General features: G+C 47.9%; 1 protein-coding gene across 2 annotated transcripts in view; it reads left to right on the plus strand.

Moving 5' to 3' along the window:
- Positions 1-21,933, plus strand: part of PRCP (prolylcarboxypeptidase) — a 62,700-nt gene that overhangs the window by 3,406 nt on the left and 37,361 nt on the right. The window contains exon 1 of one of the 2 annotated variants that reach the window (XM_075592604.1): positions 4,134-4,364. The exons of the other annotated variant lie outside the window; for it this stretch is intronic. Coding sequence (XP_075448719.1) covers positions 4,185-4,364 — 180 coding nt within the window. The 5' untranslated portion in view covers positions 4,134-4,184. Of the gene's footprint in view, positions 1-4,133; positions 4,365-21,933 lie in introns of those variants that run through there. 2 annotated transcript variants of the gene reach the window in all.

The following is a 21,933-nucleotide window of genomic DNA, read 5'->3' on the forward strand; positions in this document are numbered from 1 at the left end:
CTTGACCTTTCCTATTGTGTCAACCTTATCTCGTATCTCCACACCTACTCCTGCCTCATTGGTCGCCTTCTCCTTTATATGCTCAGCTGTGCCACTGGCTAAGCATAATCCTATGTTCTGTTGTGTTCATTACTTCTTAGCTCTTGTAGTAGCATCTTGCTCGTCTGTTCCTAGCTGTAAGTAATCTGGGTGTGCGTCCCCTGCGGCACACTCCCTCCTTACCTGCTGCCTCACACAGCACGCGCTTTGCGGACGTCGCAGAGTCTGGTTACGGCACGTATCAGCATCGCACGGCTTTCACACGTGACACGTGTGCACCGCTCCCCAGCTGCGCGTCAACACTCCTATTACTCCTGCATCTCCTAGCCTATCCCTGTCTCCGCACCTTGACTTCTCCCCCCTGCCTCATTGGTCGCTCTTCCCCATATATGCTCAGCTGTGCCACTGGCACTTTAGCCGAGCATAGTTCCTGGTAGCGTTCTCCAACTTCCTGGTTCCTAGCCTTGCCTTGTCTCGTGTTCCATTGCCTTGCTTTTCAGATTGATCTACTATGTACCGACCCAGCTTTACCCTTGGACTCCGCACCTCTGGCTTACTGACCCCGGCTTACAGAAAGACAAAGAGGGACATAGGGGGGAGCACAGGTTTGAGAGATAATAAATGTATAAATCCTAATCTGGAAAAAATAAAGATCTTATTCTCAGATGAATCGGTGCAGGGGTGGTATTATATAGAATAAAATAATAACTTAAACACTCACACGGCCTTGTGTAAGTACTGTCCCGTAAATGTTTCTTTCCTCGTCTTCTTCTTACTTCTTCCTTCTCTTATGGTTGTTCTTCTGCTTCTGTCCAAATGCACGTCACTTCAAATTCTCAGGGAGTTTCAGTCGTATGATATCACCCTCGGAGCAAGAAAATACAGGTTGAGGGACAAATAATACAATAATACAACAACAGGTATTGTTCAAATGCTTATACACAATATATGCAGTAAAATCTGCAAGCACTCACACGGGCAAGTGTGAGTGCAGTCGGTGGGGGGGTATCTTTAACTTGAAGTGACGTGCATTTGGACAGAAGTAGAAGAACAACCATAAGAGAAGGAAGAATTAAGAAGACGAGGAAAGAAACATTTACGGGACAGTACTTACACAAGGCCGTGTGAGTGTTTATGTTATTATTTTACTCTATATTTTCTATATTTATTTATTAACTTTAGACTGCAGGTCTGCGTTACTCGCTGAGAAGTACTCTGCGACTGCAGGTCTGCGTTACTCGCTGAGAAGTACTCTGCGACTGCAGGTCTGCGTTACTCGCTGAGAAGTACTCTGCGACTGCAGGGCTGCGTTACTCGCTGAGAAGTACTCTGCGACTGCAGGTCTGCGTTACTCGCTGAGAAGTACTCTGCGACTGCAGGTCTGCGTTACTCGCTGAGAAGTACTCTGCGACTGCAGGGCTGCGTTACTCGCTGAGAAGTACTCTGCGACTGCAGGTCTGCATTACTCGCTGAGAAGTACTCTGCGACTGCAGGGCTGCGTTACTCGCTGAGAAGTACTCTGCAACTGCAGGTCTGCGTTACTCGCTGAGAAGTACTCTGCGACTGCAGGTCTGCGTTACTCGCTGAGAAGTACTCTGCGACTGCAGGTCTGCGTTACTCGCTGAGAAGTACTCTGCGACTGCAGGTCTGCGTTACTCGCTGAGAAGTACTCTGCGACTGCAGGTCTGCGTTACTCGCTGAGAAGTACTCTGCGACTGCAGGGCTGCATTACTCGCTGAGAAGTACTCTGCGACTGCAGGTCTGCGTTACTCGCTGAGAAGTACTCTGCGACTGCAGGGCTGCGTTACTCGCTGAGAAGTACTCTGCGACTGCAGGGCTGCGTTACTCGCTGAGAAGTACTCTGCGACTGCAGGTCTGCATTACTCGCTGAGAAGTACTCTGCGACTGCAGGGCTGCGTTACTCGCTGAGAAGTACTCTGCGACTGCAGGGCTGCCTTAGGCTTGATATATAATGCGTGCTACCCATGCACTGATTCATCTGAGAATAAGATCTTTATTTTTTCCAGATTAGTATTTATACATTTATTATCTCTCAAACCTGTGCTCCCCCCTATGTCCCTCTGTCTTTCTGTACCAATAAGGATCCTGGATAGGTCCTATCATTTGAGTCATAGGAAGAGACTTTGGAAGCAGCTGCGAACCTTAGTAATTATAAGGTTGTTACGTTTTTATTATATATTTATTGTCCTATTACATTTTTCACCCAGAGGGAGCGCCCGGGCACTTTTCTTTTGCTATATGACCCCGGCTTACCTCTGACCTTCTGCATCTCTCCAACCCTGACCACGGCACTCAGACTCTTACTATTCTACTGGCTCCCACTTCTGCAAGTATCTAGACCAATCTCATCTCTCCAATCCTGACCCGGCTACCTCGACCATCCACTCTCCAGACGTGCCCCCGTGGCTGTGGGTGGCGTTTCTACCCATTCCCACCTCAGTACCGGGTTCCCGCCTTGTTTGTGGTGAGCACAGCGTTACACTAGGTCTCTGTTCCTTACCCGGCTTTGTATTGGACTCCACTCTTCTGAACTCCTGACCCGGCTATTTACAACCATCCGCACCTCTCCAACCCCGACATCCGTACAACGACTATTGTCCTCTCTCCAACCCGGGCCCCGGCTAATAGTACCTGCAACGATCCGCACCTCTCCAACCCAGACCCCAGCTACCTTGACCAACCTACACTTCAGACGCGCCACACGGCTGTGGGTGGTGTTTATATCTATCCCCACCTTAGCCCCGCGGTCACGCCTTGTTTGTGGTGAGCACATTGTGACAGCTGCTGGCACATTACCTCTTCCATTGGCTGCCTCTCTCTGACTGGCATGATCCCCTTTTCGCGCCAAGACACACTGCTCTCCCCTGCGTGAATCTCCCAGTCCTATTCCCTATACTGCCCCACGTCCGTTTCCCCCTGAGCACATGTAGTCCCGTGCGGAGCCGCCTGTAATGTCCGCCGCTCTACTTCGCATCGCTTGCTATTGTGCATGCCAATGGCCACCTCCTTCACTGTCCATAACGGAGTACAGGCGCTCCAACACCCTGCAGCCATCCCCCTCTCCGGCACAGGAGGTAAGAGGGGACCTGGCTACATACAAATATTTCTGCATTTAATTCAGGGAGCTTCACTCCACTTCCAACTTGAGACAAGAGAAACAGACGCGCATTGTAAGGTGTTTAGCTCGTAGCTCCTCCCTCACACCAACACCATAGCACAAACTGACACAAAATAGGGAATCATATGTTGTTAGTATCTCTGGCATTGAAGGGGTTTCAAAGTACTCTATATTATACACAGTTTATAATATTGCAGTATAACATTTCATAACCTTTTTTGATAAAAAAAAAAAAAAAATTAAATATATGGAGAAAAATAATAACTTTGCTGATATTGTACTTCAAGATCCATTACCAAACCCCAGAATTCAATCGAACACAAGTTAAAAAAAAAAACAACCACATATCAAAGCATGAATGATTGAGGAAATGCCTTTTACATCAGTTGAACGCCACAATTGCTTTGTTTTTAAAAAAAATAAAATAAAAGTACAGTATTGACCTTTGTGAATTTTGCCTTTTAGATGAAAGGTTTCTTGCACTGAAAAAAAAAAAAAAAAAAAATCATAGCTGTGCTTCCTCTAGCTGTATTCAGGATTATTGGCAAGTGCCATTATTAGGACATTATGCTTCGAGCTTGGCAGAAGTTAGGCTGCGCACTCGCTGGTGCTGACCGCCCTCATGCTTGAGAGCGGTGATGTCACCAACTCTCTAAGCATGAGCGCTGGGTGTCCTGCCTATTTTGCAAGCGCGGACGGGGGGGGGGGGGCACTGCAGGCAAGTTGAGCGCGCTTCAAAGTCAGTTTTTTTTGTCTGTGCCAAGCTTGGGTCAGTGCGTGCCCGCGCACACCGCGTGAGCGGGGACTTCTACATAAAGACTGCAATAAGTAAAAGCGGCAAGCGCACAGCGGGGACGCAGCCTTAAACACTGCTATATGTGGCAGAGCACTGAAGGGGTTAAGAAGGAAGTGAAAGTCTCTCTCCTCCCAATACTGGCTCCTCCTAAAATCCTCCCCCCTGTCTTATCTGGCAGGGATTCCCTTGATCTCTTACTGACAGAAAACCATGGCATCTGCAGGAAGCAGCAGGGTCATTACACAGCTGCCAGGCTACAGCTTAACCTTCCTAGCCTGCAACCTGATCTTAGTCTCCGCTTACAACTCCTTCCATGTTTCCAGGCAGATTGTTTCAGCTCACTCCAGCAGCCCGGGACCCGTATACCAAACATACTTCTTTAACCAGAAGGTAAGGCATGTTTAAATGTAGTCTCCTAAGGAAACTTCGCAGTACTCGCGAGGTGCCAGAGGAGAATGAGCGAACCCCTTTTTCTGCCGTAGAGGTCTGCTGTGCAATGCCTTGCAGGTCCCTCTCAAAGACTGTTTAACCTCTGTTCTTTTAATGTAACAATGTATTTTTATAACTCTGTGCCCAGAACATACTTGAAAATGAGAGGTAACTCAATGTATTACTTCCTGGTAAAACATTTTATTAATAAATAGAAGGGGTTAACATCTTATTCTTTACCACTTTAAAAATCAGTAGCCATTCACAATCTCCTCATCGGAAGTACAGTGGACTCATTTTGTTCTTCCTGGGGTTTATAAGGTTGTTTGCACATGTGTGGCTGTGTTCTCTGCCCTGTATATTAATGCAAGCTGAAAGCTGCTGATATTTCATTCTCATTTCCTCGTTCATCATCTTGATTCCGTGCAGTCAGCAGTCTGATGTGCGGGGTAGACGCAGGAAGGGGGGCTTTTGCTTTTGATGGCTGCAGCCCTACCTGAAATCACAGAACCCTTTGTTTTAGCAGACGAGTTTGTATCCACATACTCGGTGAACCTGTACCTTTCCTGTACAATAAAGGTATCCTGGGCTGGCCATAACCTAGAGCAGGGGTGCACAAACTTTTGCATCTGCACCCCCCCTGCCTTCTGCCCCCAGTGCTTGCACCCCCTTACCTCCGTTAAATGATGCCACGAGGTCATGTGACCCGCGGTGTCATTTGACACTGCGTTGCCATGGCGACGTGTCAGCACCCGTCTGAATCTCGGTAAGTAATGGGTTGCAGAGGCGTCACACTACCCCCCGGCATTTAATTTAAATGCCGTGGGGAAGAGCACTGGGCATCTGCAACCACCGTGCCCCCCTACCAAAATCTCCTGCCCCCTTGGGGGGGAGGGGGCGGGGCACACCCCCCAGTTTGCGCCCCGCTGACCTAGACCTCCAGTATCTAACTCCCAGGGAGGAGACATAACAAGCTGGCTTAAAATCTGACCATATTTGGCCTGTGGCCGGACAGTCTTCTTGCGATTCTTGATTAAAGCAGCAATTCAGGTTTTATTTGTCGATTTTATTTTTCTTACATGTTAGAAGCAGGGGGTCTCCGGAGCGGAACGGGGGCCTCCTGCTTCCAGAGATCTTACCGCCAAAGAGGTGCTGGTATCTATGCAGGTAGGGAACGTGTGCGCTTAGCGAAATGGCGGCGTTTAAAAATGTACCACGTCATGTGTGACATTTAAACTGCAGAGATTCCGGCACCGCTATGGGAGGTAAGCATCTGTGGAAGCAGGGAGTCCCCGGAGCCAAAATGAATGCTCCAATCCTGTAATAAACAAAATGAAACGTAATCCAGCTTTTCGCACACGTCTGAAGCTTGTCTGTTGTTCACAACACTTTAGTTTGCTCTGTAACATAAGTCGGCTGTGCACTAACATTCCTAATACATGTATATTTATTTCATATGGTCTGTGTGCCTCCCATTCCAATGAGCATGCATTCCCGTTCCCAATGCCCGGGGCTCTTCTAACAATAGTTACTATTAGTTGTCACACAACAATTATAATGTTTACACTGTGCCACACACACAAATAGTTTCTGGCAATAAATCATACACCAAAGAGCTCTGAGTTTAATTTTTGATGAAGTTACCTTATAATGGAACTTGGATTGAAGTTTGAACACATCATTAACCGTGCGACAGCCGCTTGTAACCATACTGAAGCTGATAAAGGGAACTGCTCAGTCACTGGGGGCCATTTATCACAACAATGTGGGAGCTAAATTAACACATAGCATCATATGCGTCAAATCCCCTCACGGGGAAACAAAATGACATTTAAATCTCCCACATTACATGGACCAATAGGAAACCGTGAGTTCATGCGTCGCTGCTTCCCACTGACTAAACAACTGCGGTGCCTTCCCAGATAAGGCTGCGACCGCGCTCATGCTTGAGCTGTGATGTCACCAACTCTCTAAGCATTAGCGCCGGGTGTCAGTCTATTCTGCAAGCGAGCGCATGGAGGCATGTTGAGCGCACTTCAAACTCACTTTTTTTGTCTTTTGAGAGCGTGCGTGCCCACCCACGAGCGCGTCATGTGAGCGGCGGCATCAAAGAGTATAAGAAGAAGAAGTAAAAGCGGCAAGCGCAGTGCCACCGGGCACGCAGGCTTAGCATCTCAGGAACCAGGGTATCCCCGGAGCTTAAATTAATGTGGCTCTCGAGACCCCCTTAATCATAATTTCAAAAAATAAACAAAAAACGGGGCCAAGCATGCGCTGACACGTTAAGGCAGCCTTACAATCTGCACCAAATGTAAGAAGCACCAAATGTAAGAAGCGGTTTCTTACATTTGAAGCAATGAAGCTCCAAATGATTGTGCAATATGGAAAAACACCCTTTCTGTGCTGCAAAGTTGCATTGATACATATTCCCCACTGGTCTTCATCAAGGGTCAGGAACCAATCCTTTTTTGCTAGACAACACTTCTCAAAGCAACAATCCCCTAAGAAGCCCGAGTTTGGTTCTTATGTTATTATCTTGCCAAACTCCCCCCCCCCCCCCCCCCCCCCCCCCCGCCCTGAGAGTATGTCCTAATCTCTAGTTTCTGATGTTACCATTGTAACCTTTAAATGGCAATGATCTATGGGGAAGAGCTTCATTTTAACCTCCCATACACTTAATTAAAATTTTAAAAATAAATACAGCTTTGGAAAGGGCAAGATGAGGTCTATTAAACAAATGAAATAGTGATCAGCATAGACTGTTGCTTTAACGTGACAGCAACAGTCTCTGTATGCATACATTATACTCCATGTATACCTGGTCAACATTCTTCTCCATTGTTTGCTTCTCGAGGAGAGCTTGTTTAGGTAAGGCCTGGCCCCCGCTGCCTACTGCAGCGCCCGCTGTGGCGGATGCTGCACGGACGAGAGCCCTCTCCTCAATGGCGCCGGGCCCGCTGCGAGGGGGGGGCCCGCAGCACCGTGGCGAGAGTTGCTCCTGCTCAATAGAATTGAGAACAGGACTCGCGATGGAGCGCTAAGCCACGCCCCCCGGCGATTCAGCCAATGAGGGCGAACCTGCCGGGTGACGTCAGGCCGTGCCCCCGTCACTCTCCCGCCACGCCCCCCCTCCCCCCCGGTCTCTTCCTGCAGTGAGCTGCAGACCGGGGAATCAGCTGCACGCGCCGCCAGTCTCGCGGGCAGCAGAGTTACCGGGGCCTTAGCCTAATATGCATGGGCTCATTAATGTCAGTAAGTAAACGTAGGCTCTCGTCCAGTTCTAGAAAGCCACAGGCTATTTTTGTGTCAAAATATACCAAAGAAAGAAAGTACTCAGTTTAAGTTGGCACTCAAGTATCAGTAATGATGAATGTCAATATTAAAAATAATCTTTATTAGAATACTTATGATTAAAATAAATGGTGCAATGAAATGAGTAAAAAGGGAGCAAACATTAAGGGTTAATGTCTTATTGGAGCTTGGAACTGTGGTTTGAATAGTAATGTTACAGTCCCCTAAGGCAGGGGGGCGCAAACTTTTTTCCCTGCGCCCCCCTGCCGGCTGTCCCCTCACTCCCGCGCCCCCCCCAACCCCAACTTACCCTCGCACCGGCGTAATGACGTCACGTTGCCATAGCAACGTGACGTCACATGACCTCGCAGCGTCATTTTGACGCCGCGTTGCCATGGCGACGCCAGGAGGAAGCCGCCGGAGCCACGGGTAAGTATGGTTTACAGAGGCCCTGCAGCTCCCCCGGCACTTAATTTAAGTGCCTTCGGGAAGCGCGCGGGGCCTCTGTAAACCCCGCGCCCCCCGTCGGCAGTCTCGCGCCCCCCCTGGGGGTCGCGCCCCACAGATTGCGCACCGCTGCCCTAAGGTATAGTTTGTATTCTATATCATTGAAATCATAGTGTTCAACCCTTGTGATATACTGAAATGCTCTCTGAGTGGCAATCTAAGACTATACTAATGATAGTACATTGCTACTTCTAATTAGACCCCTAATATCGGTCTCATGATGTGGCAGCATCAGATGACTAAGTCCTGAGTGATGAGGGCTACAGTCTCCGTTTTGGATATTAATAATACTACCCCCTGGCCACGGAGAGAGTATATATAGTGTAGTAGCTCTAACTGATTGTGCGCAGTGAAATTCAGCAGCAGTTGAGCTGCCGAGCTGTAATGGTAAGCTGTGTTGCAGGGGGAAGAGAGAAACCAGAACCCGTGTACTGTAAGCTGCTAAGCAGGTATCGTAGCTCTGCTTTCAGCTGGGAACAGAAATCAGCCACAGCTAGACTGCTGGTTCTCCCGGCGTGTGGCTGCGATCAATGTCCGCAAGCATATGCTCCACCGAGCAATGAAGCCTGCGCCCTGCCTCCCCACGCTCTGTGCTCATTTCATTGCACCATTTATTTTAATCATAAGTATTCTAATAAAGATTATTTTTAATATTGACATTCATCATTACTGATACTCGAGTGCCAACTTAAACTGAGTACTTTCTTTCTTTGGTATATTTGTTGCACATTTCTCAGTACAGCACCGTACTATTAGCTGAGCAGGGGTTTCCTACCACTTTCCCTCATACCCGCTGTGTGTGTGTGTGTATATATGTATAATATATATATATATATATATATATATATATCAGTGTTTCCCCCACCTAGTGGGAGATTAGGTCCAATACTACAGACTAGCATTCTAAAACTTGCCTTACAGTGACATTTCTGCAGACAGACTAATGGCCCATCGGATTAACACAGCAGGGGTTCCTGGCAGTCCCATTCAGTTTGAATGGGACAGACAGGGACCCCCGCTATTAATCCGATGGGCCATTAGTCTATCTGCAGAAATTTATGAAATGTTGCAGCATGTACCTGGGTCTTTTGGAGATTGCCCCAGGTTTGTTTTAGAATAATAGTCGGCACTACAGTACGTCTGTGGTGCATGATACCTGCTGGTAACAGGAGGGCCAAGTTGTCCACAGATGTTAGGACTAGGCTTCTGGGGTTTATACCCTACATATCTTTAGCACTGCAGCGCCTCCATCTGCCATAGGCTCCAGGGAACTGAAGATGGTCTCCCACGGTAGAACCGATTACCTCTCCCCCCCCAGTAAGATCACACACCAGGCCGGAGGTATAATAACAGGAACGGTTTATTGTCTCACTGTGCAGCACATTCACTACAGGCCAAGGGCACCCGCATCACCGCACCTGCAGCAGTCCCAGCTCTTTCCTGCCCCTCTAGCAGGGGCAGAGGTATGGTACACACTCACTCTCCCCCGGAGGGAAGAGGACCAGAGAAGGCCCAATAATCAGGCTCTTGGCTGTGTGACCAGCCATAAGGAGGGCATCAGGTTTGTCACATGATTGTACATGTTCAGGAATGATGTCACCACCTCCCACTGTCACTCAAGTGCAGCACCAGTGAGTGGGGAAAACCCATATTAACTACTGGCAGCCTGATCTTACCAAGACTTACTGCCATGAGTAGAGAAGGTTAGTAGCCATAGATGGCATGGCAACACGTGCATTAATCTCATCACTGTTGCAACAAATTGTTACATTACAATATTGCAACTCCACCAAAAATTACTGCAAAAAAATTAGGGCAGGGGGGGGAAGGGAAATGGAGGTGGGGCAAGTTAGAGGGGATTGCTGCCAATGCAATAGCGACACTATTTGAGAGGGTTGGGGTTCCTTACAATGCATATGATCTCAGACGAGATATTAGAGAGGGTTGGGGTTACGCCACTTAAACCCTGTAAAAGGAATGATCAGGTTTTAATAAAAACCATGAGCATTCAGCAGTTTGTCTCAATGATTCTGGCATCTGGATGTGGTCCAGCAGCTAAAATTCAGCCCGCACAGTTCCCCAAGTGAATCATTTCTAGATTTGTTTTGTTCCCCTTTTTACTGAGTCAGTGTCACAAGACCTGTTATTCAGCACTCAAAGTGCACAGGCAAAGCAAATAGGGCCATATTTACCAAGCACTGCTATTCCATAACAAAGCAGGTCAGCTCGCTGATTTGGGGGTCACTGTTTTTTTTTTTTAATTGCCATTTTATTTGGCCATATCTTTAAAATCCTACTGATTTCCATCCGTTGAAGTTAACATATCTGCACCCAGGGACTACAAAATACCCAAGAGGTCTCTTAATAGTGGTGTTGAGGAACCATATGGTTTACTTATTAAAGTCGAAAGAGATTATTAACCACTACCACCCAGATTGTCCCGTGCACCATAGTCACCATGATACATTTCAATGAATAACCGCCATAGTGCATGTGGAAAATGCATGCACAGGTTATTAGAACAGGAGACTGAGAAAACAAATAGGCTTTTATACGCCACAACTTTCATAACCTAAATAGCTTAACAAATCACCAGCACAAGCGGGTTAAAGGGATAACAAAAACAGTGTTTCCTGGTCTAGTCGGTACGCCCCATCTATGGTCTGGGGGCTAGGCCTTTTACCAACAACAACCGTAAACAGAGTGGTGGTCAGTTACCTTCAGCTGGGTTAGGGTGTCTGAAAGTCCTTGTACAGACTTCTCTCCGCAGCAGTCCAATGTCTGTCGTTCCCCTGTGCGCTCTCCAGCAATCCAGTGTACCTCTCTATTAGATATTTCCCTGCAGTGAATGCTTCAGGCTTTTGAAAGGCCTTTAATGAAGCAGGTGAGCAGGCAATTAAGGCAGCCCTCTGGCATTAACCTGCTCTGTGCTGTCTCAGGCTCTGTTAACTGGTCTTATTACGTGACAGGGGATTGACCCTGTTACAGAGCCTAAAAAATAATATACCATATGTTGTATGGTATATGACACTGTGCCATGGTAAGTTATGCAAAATGTCATATGTACAAAGATAATCCCTATTGTGTAAGTGAGACTGAAACTTCAAAACACCCTACACAATTGTAACAGGTAGTGTTAAAAAGGATTATATGCAGATAGAGGTAACAATCCTGTAAGGTTAAAGCTGTGGAACCACCATGCAGGGATCCTGACGTTTAAAGCTTGACTATCAACTGAGGACTTTGAGCTGATATATAGTATCGTAACATCCCATATTTATTAAACTGGGCTAAGGCTCCGCTCCCTCAGTCAGCACGCCCGCACTGCAGACAGGCGGCGCGCTGAAAGGCAATTGACTGCTACCTGCGGTCTGTAGGGAGGGGGGCGTGGTTTGAGCGGAGGGTCCCCCCCCCCCCCCCCCCACACACACAGGTTCCCTCCCGCAGCTCCTTCCCTGCTCCCCTCCACTCACAGGCACTCACACACACAGGCAAATACACACGGGGGGGGGGGGGGGGGGTGAATCGGAGCAAGGGGGGAATCAGAGGGGGGAAATCGGAACGGGGGGGTGAATGGAACGGGGGGATCGGAGCAGGGGGGGGGGGATCGGAGCAGGGGGGGGGTGATCGGAGCAGGGGGGGGGTGATCGGAGCAGGGGGGGGGGGGATCGGAGCAGGGGGGGGGGATCGGAGCAGGGGGGGGGGGATCGGAGCAGGGGGGGGGGGATCGGAGCAGGGGGGGGGGGGGATCGGAGCAGGGGGGGGGGGATCGGAGCAGGGGGGGGGGGATCGGAGCAGGGGGGGGGGGGGATCGGAGCAGGGGGGGGGGGGGATCGGAGCAGGGGGGGGGATCGGAGCAGGGGGGGGGATCGGAGCGGGGGCATCGGAGCGGGGGGGGGGATCGGAGCGGGGGGGGGGGGATCGGAGCGGGGGGGGGGGGATCGGAGCGGGGGGGGGGGATCGGAGCGGGGGGGGGGGGATCGGAGCGGGGGGGGGGGGGGATCGGAGCGGGGGGGGGATCGGAGCGGGGGGGGGGGAGCGGGGGGGGGGGATCGGAGCGGGGGGGGGGGGATCGGAGCGGGGGGGGGGGATCGGAGCGGGGGGGGGGGATCGGAGCGGGGGGGGGGGGGATCGGAGCGGGGGGGGGATCGGAGCGGGGGGGGGGATCGGAGCGGGGGGGGGGATCGGAGCGGGGGGGGGGGGAATCGGAGCAGGGGGGGGGGGGGGGATCGGAGCAGGGGGGGGATCGGAGCAGGGGGGGGGGATCGGAGCGGGGGGGGGGGATCGGAGCGGGGGGGGGGGGGGATCGGAGCGGGGGGGGGGGGGGGGATCGGAGCGGGGGGGGGGGAATCGGAGCGGGGGGGGGGGAATCGGAGCAGGGGGGGGGGATCGGAGCAGGGGGGGGGGATCGGAGCAGGGGGGGGGGGATCGGAGCAGGGGGGGGGGGATCGGAGCGGGGGCATCGGAGCGGGGGGAGGGGGGGATCGGAGCGGGGGATCGGAGCAGGGGATCGGAGCGGGGGGGGGGATCGGAGCAGGGGGGGGTGATCGGAGCAGGGGGGGGGTGATCGGAGCAGGGGGGGGGATCGGAGCAGGGGGGGGGAAATCGGACTGGCTGCTGGGATCCAATCTGTGATTGGTTCCCTTGCATGCCACGTGACGCGGCACTCGCCGAAATCACAAGCTCCTTGTAGCTCCGGCTGGCTGACGCGTCACAGAACGCAGTCAGCCACGCCAGAAGGAGCCAGCGGGGACATCAAGAACAGAGGCAAGCAGCTGGTGGTCCGCGGCCGCAGCGGGACCAAAGCCTAAGCCTTACAGCTCATTACTGGCAATTCAATGAATGGTTAACAAAGAAGCCTCAATGCAAATCCAATCCATCCCACCCCTATTTAAACGGCAGGTCCTAGTACACATGTAATAGCCATAGTCCATGCAGAGTTTCTTCCCCCCCAGGAGAAAGGTGGAAACGATCTTTTCAGTAATAAGGGTGTCCGTGCATGCAAAGAAAAGAGACCGGAAGGATCATTATAACTTCTAATTGCTATTTGGACTCCACTTAAATTGTGAGTGCACATTTTTAAAAACTTGATCTTCTATCCATCAATAAAATACTTTATTATGCCACGGGAAGTGTTTTGCGCTCTTACCTCCTAGCTACCATTTTCAAGTAAAGATAAGACCACTAATCAGAGCAGAGGACTTCTGTGGCACCTGGCTCTAATAACAGTGGACTTTTACTTTGGACTCAGTACAATACTGTACCCCGGGGCAGATTTCCCACAAGGCTGAATAGGCTATCGGGGAGGCAATTTGTGTGTGTTTTACCTTTGACGGAGCGGCCCCCCTCACGATGTCATGACAATGCACCGTTGCGCCATGATGCTACGCTGCGGAGGAGGGCCGTCTCCGATCCTGCGGGCGGTAAACCGGTAAATCCACTGCTGACTGTACCTATTATTTCTATTGCTTTTATCCCCATGGTAACCTTTGTGCATTAGCCTTGCTAACTAGCTAACATTTAGAACGTATTATTTTTTAACTGACTAGTCCTGGTTTTGTTCAGGTACAGCATTTTTAACCAGTTTTAATTGCACTGTAGCTTGCACATACAGGCCCAGATACACAGAGCTCCGTTATTAACTTGATGAGCAGTGATGTACAAAAGAGGTGTTCCCTCTAACAATGCCTACCCACAGAGTCCTGGTATAGTTAACACTGGGATTTAACGATGTGCTACCTAGCTCATTCCTAAAGGTGGGGTTGGCTGCTTCCAGCGTCCTATTATACATTTCTCTATCTGTTTTTGCATATTATTAGCGTCTACATTTTAACCCCTTAGGCACCGTATACATGTCACCCATCCCATGCTATTACTACATCATTGTTTTTTTGTTTCCTCTTTTATGCACGAAGGGGAGGAAATCCATAGGAAACAGTATAACACTGGTAGAAACCTGCTAAAGGGGTCTGCCTTGATCTGGTTACAGACTTAACATGTTTTGGCCAAAAGATTGAACTAAATGATCCATACTTCTGAGAAGAAAATATATATAAATAATTTTTTTATAAATAAATAATTTGTGACAAATTATTTATTTTAACAGGAAGCAATACATTGAGAGTTACCTCCTTGTTTTCGAGTATGTCCTGGGCACAGTTATTATGACGGATACATGGTTACAGTAGGCGAACAGGGTTATACATTATGTATAAAGACATTGAATGAACAGTTTAACATATTTTATCTTTTAGGCATATGAGACAGTTACACACCAGATTAAACTGTAAGACAGCTTTAGTTTTGAAAGAACTTAGGCCGCGCCTACAGTGCTGGCGATGGCGTGACATCACCCGTCGCCGCAAGCGAAAGTTGTATTTCGCTTTGCGGCAGCGTCACGGGCGACCAGGCTCCTGATTGGTTCAGGGGCTGTCACATGAGGCGACAGCCCCTGAAAAATCAAGTAATTGCGGCTACCAAAAATCGCGTCGCCCCGCCGCCGTCGCGCTTTCTATAAGTGCACGCAACGGCGACAATGCATTTGGTTTCGGGCGACGTCGCCGGCACTATAAGCACGGCCTTAGACTGGTGGTGGATGCGAGAGTCTCCGGTAGATTGTGCCAGGTTCGTGAGGTGCTCGGTAAGAGGAGGCGCGTCCGGATACTTTGCTGAACCTTGGGACCACGAACAGTCTTTTGGAGTCAGATCTCAGAGGATAAGTGCTGCATGTGGAAGGGGTGAGGAGCTTGTTCAGATAGATGGGTAGCTTGCGCAGAAAGTATTTGAAGGCAAGACAGGAAAGATGAAATTTGCGCCTAGACTCGAGTGATGCAAATGCATTGGGGCTTATTTGTTTACTGTTGTATATTTGAGGTCACTTTCCCAGTAGTGCTCCAGTGTGCACTGTTAAGTATTTAATACAGTACTGTGGGTCTGGGTTTTGAGCTCGCTAAGATTGTGTGTTTGTTCATTTGAAATGAAGGGATCATTAGAAGTGCACTGGCTTAGTAACTCTACTACTATTTAATAAATCTAGCTACTGTATAAATGTTCACTTTTTCCAAATGTTTATTACAGAATGTGATTATAATTATGCAAAGTCAAACACTGGTTTCAAAGAAATGTTTACAAATAAATGCTATTTTGTCACAGAGCAGTGTGATTGTTCGACTAATCAGGGTAGCTAATGCATTTGGCAAGATTTGAATGAGGATTTTAATAGTGCAATACAGACAAAGGACTGTATGTAAAACAATGGACTTTGTTTGGCAATTGAGAAAAATAAGGAAGTACTTGTTTGAGCTAGCCAGTGAAATTATATATTTATGCACTGTTTATCAAAGGGTCAAACTGCAGGCACAACTTTCAAAACGCAGTAGGAAACCTTAGTCATTTCCTTACTAATTACTGCCCATTTCCCCGCCAAACTGAGCATTTTACCTGTAAGGAAAAAAAAGACAATAGCTGTTAAAATTTCATTTCCAGAAAAAAAAACACCACTCTATAACTTAAGCAGATGTTCATTTACAACATGCTAGTACATCAAGTAAAATGCAGAAACTGTTCTGAAAACATGTCAAATAAAAAAAGTACACATCTGATGATACTGGTAATATTTGTTCAGACGTTAAAAAAAACCGCACTACAGTCTATAAGCTAGATGTAAAATATATCCTTAGGCTAAGGCCCCGTTGCATGCGTCCGCACGGCTGTCTTGCTTGCCGGTGGCGCGTGCAACTCACTGCACCGCGATCTGCGGTCTGCAGGAAACTTTTTTCGGAGCGGGGGGGGGGGGGTGGGGGGGGGGGGGGCGTGGCCACACGGGTCGGGGGGGCGCAGCCATGACGTGGGGGGGCACGGCCATGACGGGGGGCGGGGCCAAAACCAAAACAAAGCAGGGCTCACAGCACTAGCTGGCTTGCCATTGGTTGATGGGAGCCAGTCTATGATTGGCCCCTTCGCGTACCATGTGACGCGTTGCCGCACGGGAACACCATTATCTTGTATCCCGTGCTGGCTGACGCGTCACAGTAAGTCGTCACTTGGCAGTGAGGAGGGACTGGGACCGGATCATGAGGTTAAACCGCAATGGTGAGTTGCGCTCACGCCGCCGTCGGCGCCATCGGGCACAGCGGGTCTCAGCCCTTAGGCCGCGCTTATAGTGCCGTCGATGGCGACACGACGGGTGACGTCACCCGTCATCGACGCCACAGGCGAAAGTTATATTTCGCTGGGCGGCGGCGGCGCGGGTTTCCGGGCATTTGATTCGGTTCAAGGGCCGTCACATGAGGCGACATCCATTGAAAAATCAAATTTTGCCGGCTTGCAGTTTTCGCGACGTCGCATTGTCGCCGTCGCGCTTACTATAAGCGCACACGGCGGCAATGCGTTTGTTCTCGGGCGACGTCGCGTCGCCGTCACTATAAGCGCGGCCTTAGATAAAAGCATGAAACATGTCTGCTTAACAGACATTAGATCCACTTAAGAAGGAAGGACTTAACAGGGAAGGACGTAGCATTTTATACAAAGTCTAATAAGAAATAGGTCAAAAGACAACTCATTAGAGGATAAGCAACCATTTTTGCTACCCACAAAAGCCTAAAAAGAATCTCTATGAAAATACAGTTTTCAGAAACTAAACGTTGTTTGACCAGCACATTAATAATAACCCTGCATTTTCATGAACTCCTAACTATTGACTCACACGTTGGATTAGGCCGAAGTCTGACATAGTAATTGTTCCTGTGGGGCGCTTTAGTTATAGCTATTTGTTAGATAACATCACCACTTGTTCATGTGCACTAACGGTTTTCAGTGAGATGCTTATCTTGCCGTTTATGTTTCAGTAGCTATTTTGTGTATGTAGAGGTTTTATATAACAGACATTCTCCCTCATGCTTAAGGCTAGGTCCCCAGTGGCCACGGCTGCGCGCACGACGGCGAGCGTGCCGCAAACAAGGCACAGCCCTCTATGGGGCAGGCCCCAGTCGGCGTGTGTGTGTGCGCCCGCGAGGCGCGACCACCTTGGCCGAAAGACAAGATTTTTGTCTTTTGGAGCGGCATCCTTGCATTGTCCACGTCACGCGGCGGTTCAGCCAATGAGGGCGAACTAGCCGCGTGACGTCATGGCCACGCCTCCCCGTTGTGAGTTGCCAGTAGTGCACCTGGTAGAGCTGATGTCGGGAACGAGCACCGCCAGGCACCCCGTCGCGCGCACTGGGGCCTTAGCCACACTTATAGTGCCGTCGAAAGCGACGCGACATCGCGTCAAAACAAATGCATTGTCGCCGTCGCGTGCGCTTATAGTAAGCGCGACCAAACGGCTTGGTCGTTTGAAGTCATCTCAATTTGATTTTTCCAGCGACCGTAGCCTGACGTCGCTGTCGCCGGCACTATAAGTGTAGCCTTAGCCTAAAGCAGTAGTCCAAGCTGCCGTTTTTTTTTCTCCCCCTTTTAATATGTGCCTCAATACAATCCACACAATAAGTAATTAGCTAAGTTACCAATCGATCCGTTCTCTTGTGATCGATTGCTGAAGATTCTGCTCGGGTGTTCACTAAATGGCACAGTGCAGCAGAAGAGAACTAAAGATGCAAAGGTCTGTGGGGAAGATCATGTGACGAGGCAGTCGCTAGATACAATTGGTGCACTGCTAGAGAGAGGGCTCAAAAAGGGGCAAGCCAGAGCCTATTTCAGAAGAGGAAGGGGATGTGACTTTGTAAATGGTTGCTATAGAAATAAAAAAATTCTTGTTACATTACATTAAAAAATTAATTCAGAGTTGTTTAATAAAAATGCTATAAGTATTTTCTCATAGTACAGAACTGATTTATTTAAAAAAAAAAAACATATGTAGGATATTGCTTGGTCTGCAGCTTCAAGCAGTGAACTTCTTGCACCTATTTGCTTGGTTAAAACTTTACTAGGTTGTTTGGTTTGCAACATTAGTACATTAATAATCAGTGTGAAGCACTGCATATACACCGTTTGTGCTATATAAATGTAGCGCAGACCCATACCTCGGGTGTGGGGGAGGCTACGGCTGCTCTGCCTGGATTGCGGGCGGAGTAGGGATGCAGGGAACGCCAGGTAGAGCCTGCAGACGGGCGACCGAGTCGCTGGAGCTCTGTGACGCACCCGACAGCGAGGGACGCCATTTTGTTTTTGCCTGCGCATGTGCAAGGAGTAGTGTGCGCCTGCGCAGTACGGGCGTGAGCGGCAGCCATTACACAGGCTCCACAGAGGAGACTTGGGGACTAAAAGTCCCAGAAGCCTCACGGGCTGCATCACCACATGGGCAGGTATAGCCAATAGGGCTCCCTGATCCACAGAAAGGGAGCAGTGAGGTTTAGCGCGAATCTGGGACCATGTCAGTCGGGAGCAGGATGCAGAGGAGAGAGGTAGTGTGCCAGAGGCCCTGGGAATAGGCCAGCTTTCCCCTGTAGGCCCCAGCTAGCGCATGTATAGGGAAGGCCCTTTCAGCTAAGGACACCCCCTTTAGTGTGCTGTTAGTGCTGCTACATCAGTGACAGAGCCACACAGCGATCTGCGGCCTTCATTCTGGGACCAGAGCACAAGCCATTATAGACGCTCATAGGGACACACTCCAACAGGAGCTCCCTCAGAGGCGGATGACTTTGTGGAAGGAGTGGATAGATCGCGTTGTGGGCCACTCCGCTGTCCGACGGATCCACGCTACAGTTTGGCCTGGTCTGGCCTAAGACCAGGAAGGTATCAACGTGCACCACTGGCCATACACAGGGGTAGCGCTACTCCCCACACACTTTGTGGTGGGCCTGTCTTGTGGACACCGGGTGGCTAGATGCCCAGGGCACCCTTATAACTTTGGGGTACCCTCACCGGGGTGTGGACCAAGTGGTGGTTGTAAAGTGGGGGTACTGTGGGTATGGCCTTGCGTGGCCTTGCATATTATAGTGTTATCAGTTATATGCCAGTAAATATGAGTTAGCCATACTGTGTGTGTATCCTTATTCGTTACTGGTGGGTTCCTGTGAGGGGTTATCCTACCGCGTTAGATCTCTCTCAGTTGGAGGCGCTGTATACCAACGAACGTGACCACCCCAGGCTCCCAGCTGCGGAGGATCAGGCCTTCTGTAAACCACACAGGTTCGGCAGCACAGGTAGTTTCCCTTATACATGGAGAAAGAGGACTACATAAAGATATACACAAAGCAATTTAGTAGTATTCCTCCAAATACACTCCATGTGGAGAGATGCCCGTGAACACATGTGAAACTGGAAAACTGCTAATTTTAAATAATTTGATATTTTGCATATTTTAAATTATCTAATTTCCCTGGTATCTCCGTTATCTCTTCTCCCTCTCTGTCCTCTCTCTAGCAAAAGTCCTGCAGTAGTTTAGGGTCGTGATTAAAAATGCTTGGTAACTGCTAATTTTTAATAAAACTGTCCAATTTTTGCTAAATTTTTCCACTAATATTCAAGTAATGTGACATTTTTGGAAACTTTGCAAAGCACATTTGAAGACATCCTGGTCACCAACCAATAGCTCTCTCATGTCTCCTCATGGAGGACTATCAAGTTACTTTAATTAGTTTTGTGTGTGTGTGAAGAATGTCTATATGTACTGCAGTGGATGTATGTGAATTCCCTGATGCATAGCAATTTCAGTTCCTTAAGATTACATATATACTGAGATCTTTTGAATTCCTTTTGTATATGTTATTTCTGTGCTCTGTGGGATTTTTTTTTACTGTTTCCTACTAACATTTCTACTTTGATACTGTCCATTTCAAAGTCACTGGAGCAATGAGTAGGGCGAGTGTAGTTGAACTCAGTGAGGGCTGACGTATTGTATTAACTGACATTATACACTAATCTGTGTGTGTGCCCCTGTATAGAACTAGCTACATTTGTTAACTTAACAGCTGTAGTCTAAAAAAATCAGGAAAGGGTAATGTATGTTCTATTGCGACTAACTAAAACAATTTTTACTTTTGAAAACAAATTTGGAGTGTGTTATTTTCAAAGTGGTGTGAGTATGAGCAGCTTACAACAGGTACTGAGTGAGGTGGGCAAACTTGCACCAATGTACTGTCTAATGGGGGCATGCAACGCAGAAATAATTAATATTAAGGATGGGCACGTTCATGAACTTCAAAGTTGGAGTCGAACTACTTAAACTTTCGAATCTTCGTGAAATTCTAGCCACATTTCGAGAGCATTTTTGTTTAATTTATTTATTTTTATGTTCGCTAAATTGGGTTTTGTATTGGCTGATTTATTTATTTGTAAGTAAGTTACGTTTCCAAAAAAATCCCTCAACTTTTGCGATAAGTTCAAAGCATGAAAACGCTTGCCCACATTTAAGAAAAGAAAACATATGTTTTTCTGCAAACCAATTGAGTTCAGTTGAAACCAAAACCCTCATGTTTGGTTCTAAACATTTTCAAAGTGCCCAGTCTTAATTAATATGTCTGCTTTAAGTGGCTTTAGTCTAGGTTGGATGATCCAGGTACATTGCTTGCCATTTGCAGTGCATATACCGAGTGCATGGTTTAATTTTAATATCTTCTATTGGAACAACAAGAAAATTCTTCATAGATGTAGCAGTGTGTACAGAGCTTTGAAACATCAAAGCCGTTTCCATGTACTTTGTGTACTCCAAGTAACATTAAGACTTTTTTTTTAAGCAATAAGAAAATACATTTCAAAACCCGATAAGGTGGACTGAAGCAATGTTTTATACGTTTTCACTTAAATGTCTGTGGTATCAACTGTTTAATACTACTTAAGTCAAAGTACATAATTGATGAGCACTTTCATACTAAAACCTACATTTTTACATACTTTTGAAAATAAATGTGTTTTTAGAGACCGAGCCATTTGTTCTGTACTATTCTCAGTGTGAATACAGTACCTGTGCTCTGCATTGTTGGACAGTTGTTCGAGTGCCTTATAACCTAACTACTGTAATTCTAAATCTTGTTATCTTTGGAGAAATATTAATACAACATAACTTTTTTTTTTTTCTGGAGCATTTACAAGTGCTATCAACTTTGGCATCAATGCAGCATTTTTTATTTATTTATTCATGTAAGAGACCATATTGGTGTTGTTCTGTTATGTTGTACTGTTCAGAGTTCAAAAATGCTCACTATCAATATTTTTTAAACTTACTTGGTAAGTGCCCCAGAACTTGATAACCACAGGCTCACTAATATGGCACGTGCAGTTCAAGAGATATTCAGCTCAAATATCTAAAACTTGATACTGTAGAATCTTCAAATATCTGTTGACCCAAAGCTGCCGGCATCACAATCGGTAAATGTGACTCTACCACCATCACAGGAGAGGGCAAATAATTTTCATTGCAATAATTGATGCTTCTTTAAAAATGGTATATAAGGTTTTCAATGAGCAATCTATAATATAAGTAGTTTTTAGAACATGTTTAAAAGCAGCTATTGTCTTTACATTGGTGAATCTCTGAAACACAACTCCTGGAAGATTTCATTGTAGCATGGGATTAGGAGGAATATGTAAGACTAAAGTCAATTTCTAAAATTACTAAAAATTATTCTAGTAGCATGTATACATCCTTTTCTGTCAGGCTATGATTATAGTCTGCGCACACTCATCGCATTTAGGGCGCCTCTTGCCTCTCGCGTCAGAAGATTGGAGAGGCGTGGCGGTAGTGTCACAAAGCTGGTTCACCCTCATTGGCTGAACCAATCATGTGACGCTGATG

Source organism: Ascaphus truei, chromosome 3 (genome assembly GCF_040206685.1).
Source record: "Ascaphus truei isolate aAscTru1 chromosome 3, aAscTru1.hap1, whole genome shotgun sequence".
NCBI lineage: Eukaryota > Metazoa > Chordata > Amphibia > Anura > Ascaphidae > Ascaphus > Ascaphus truei.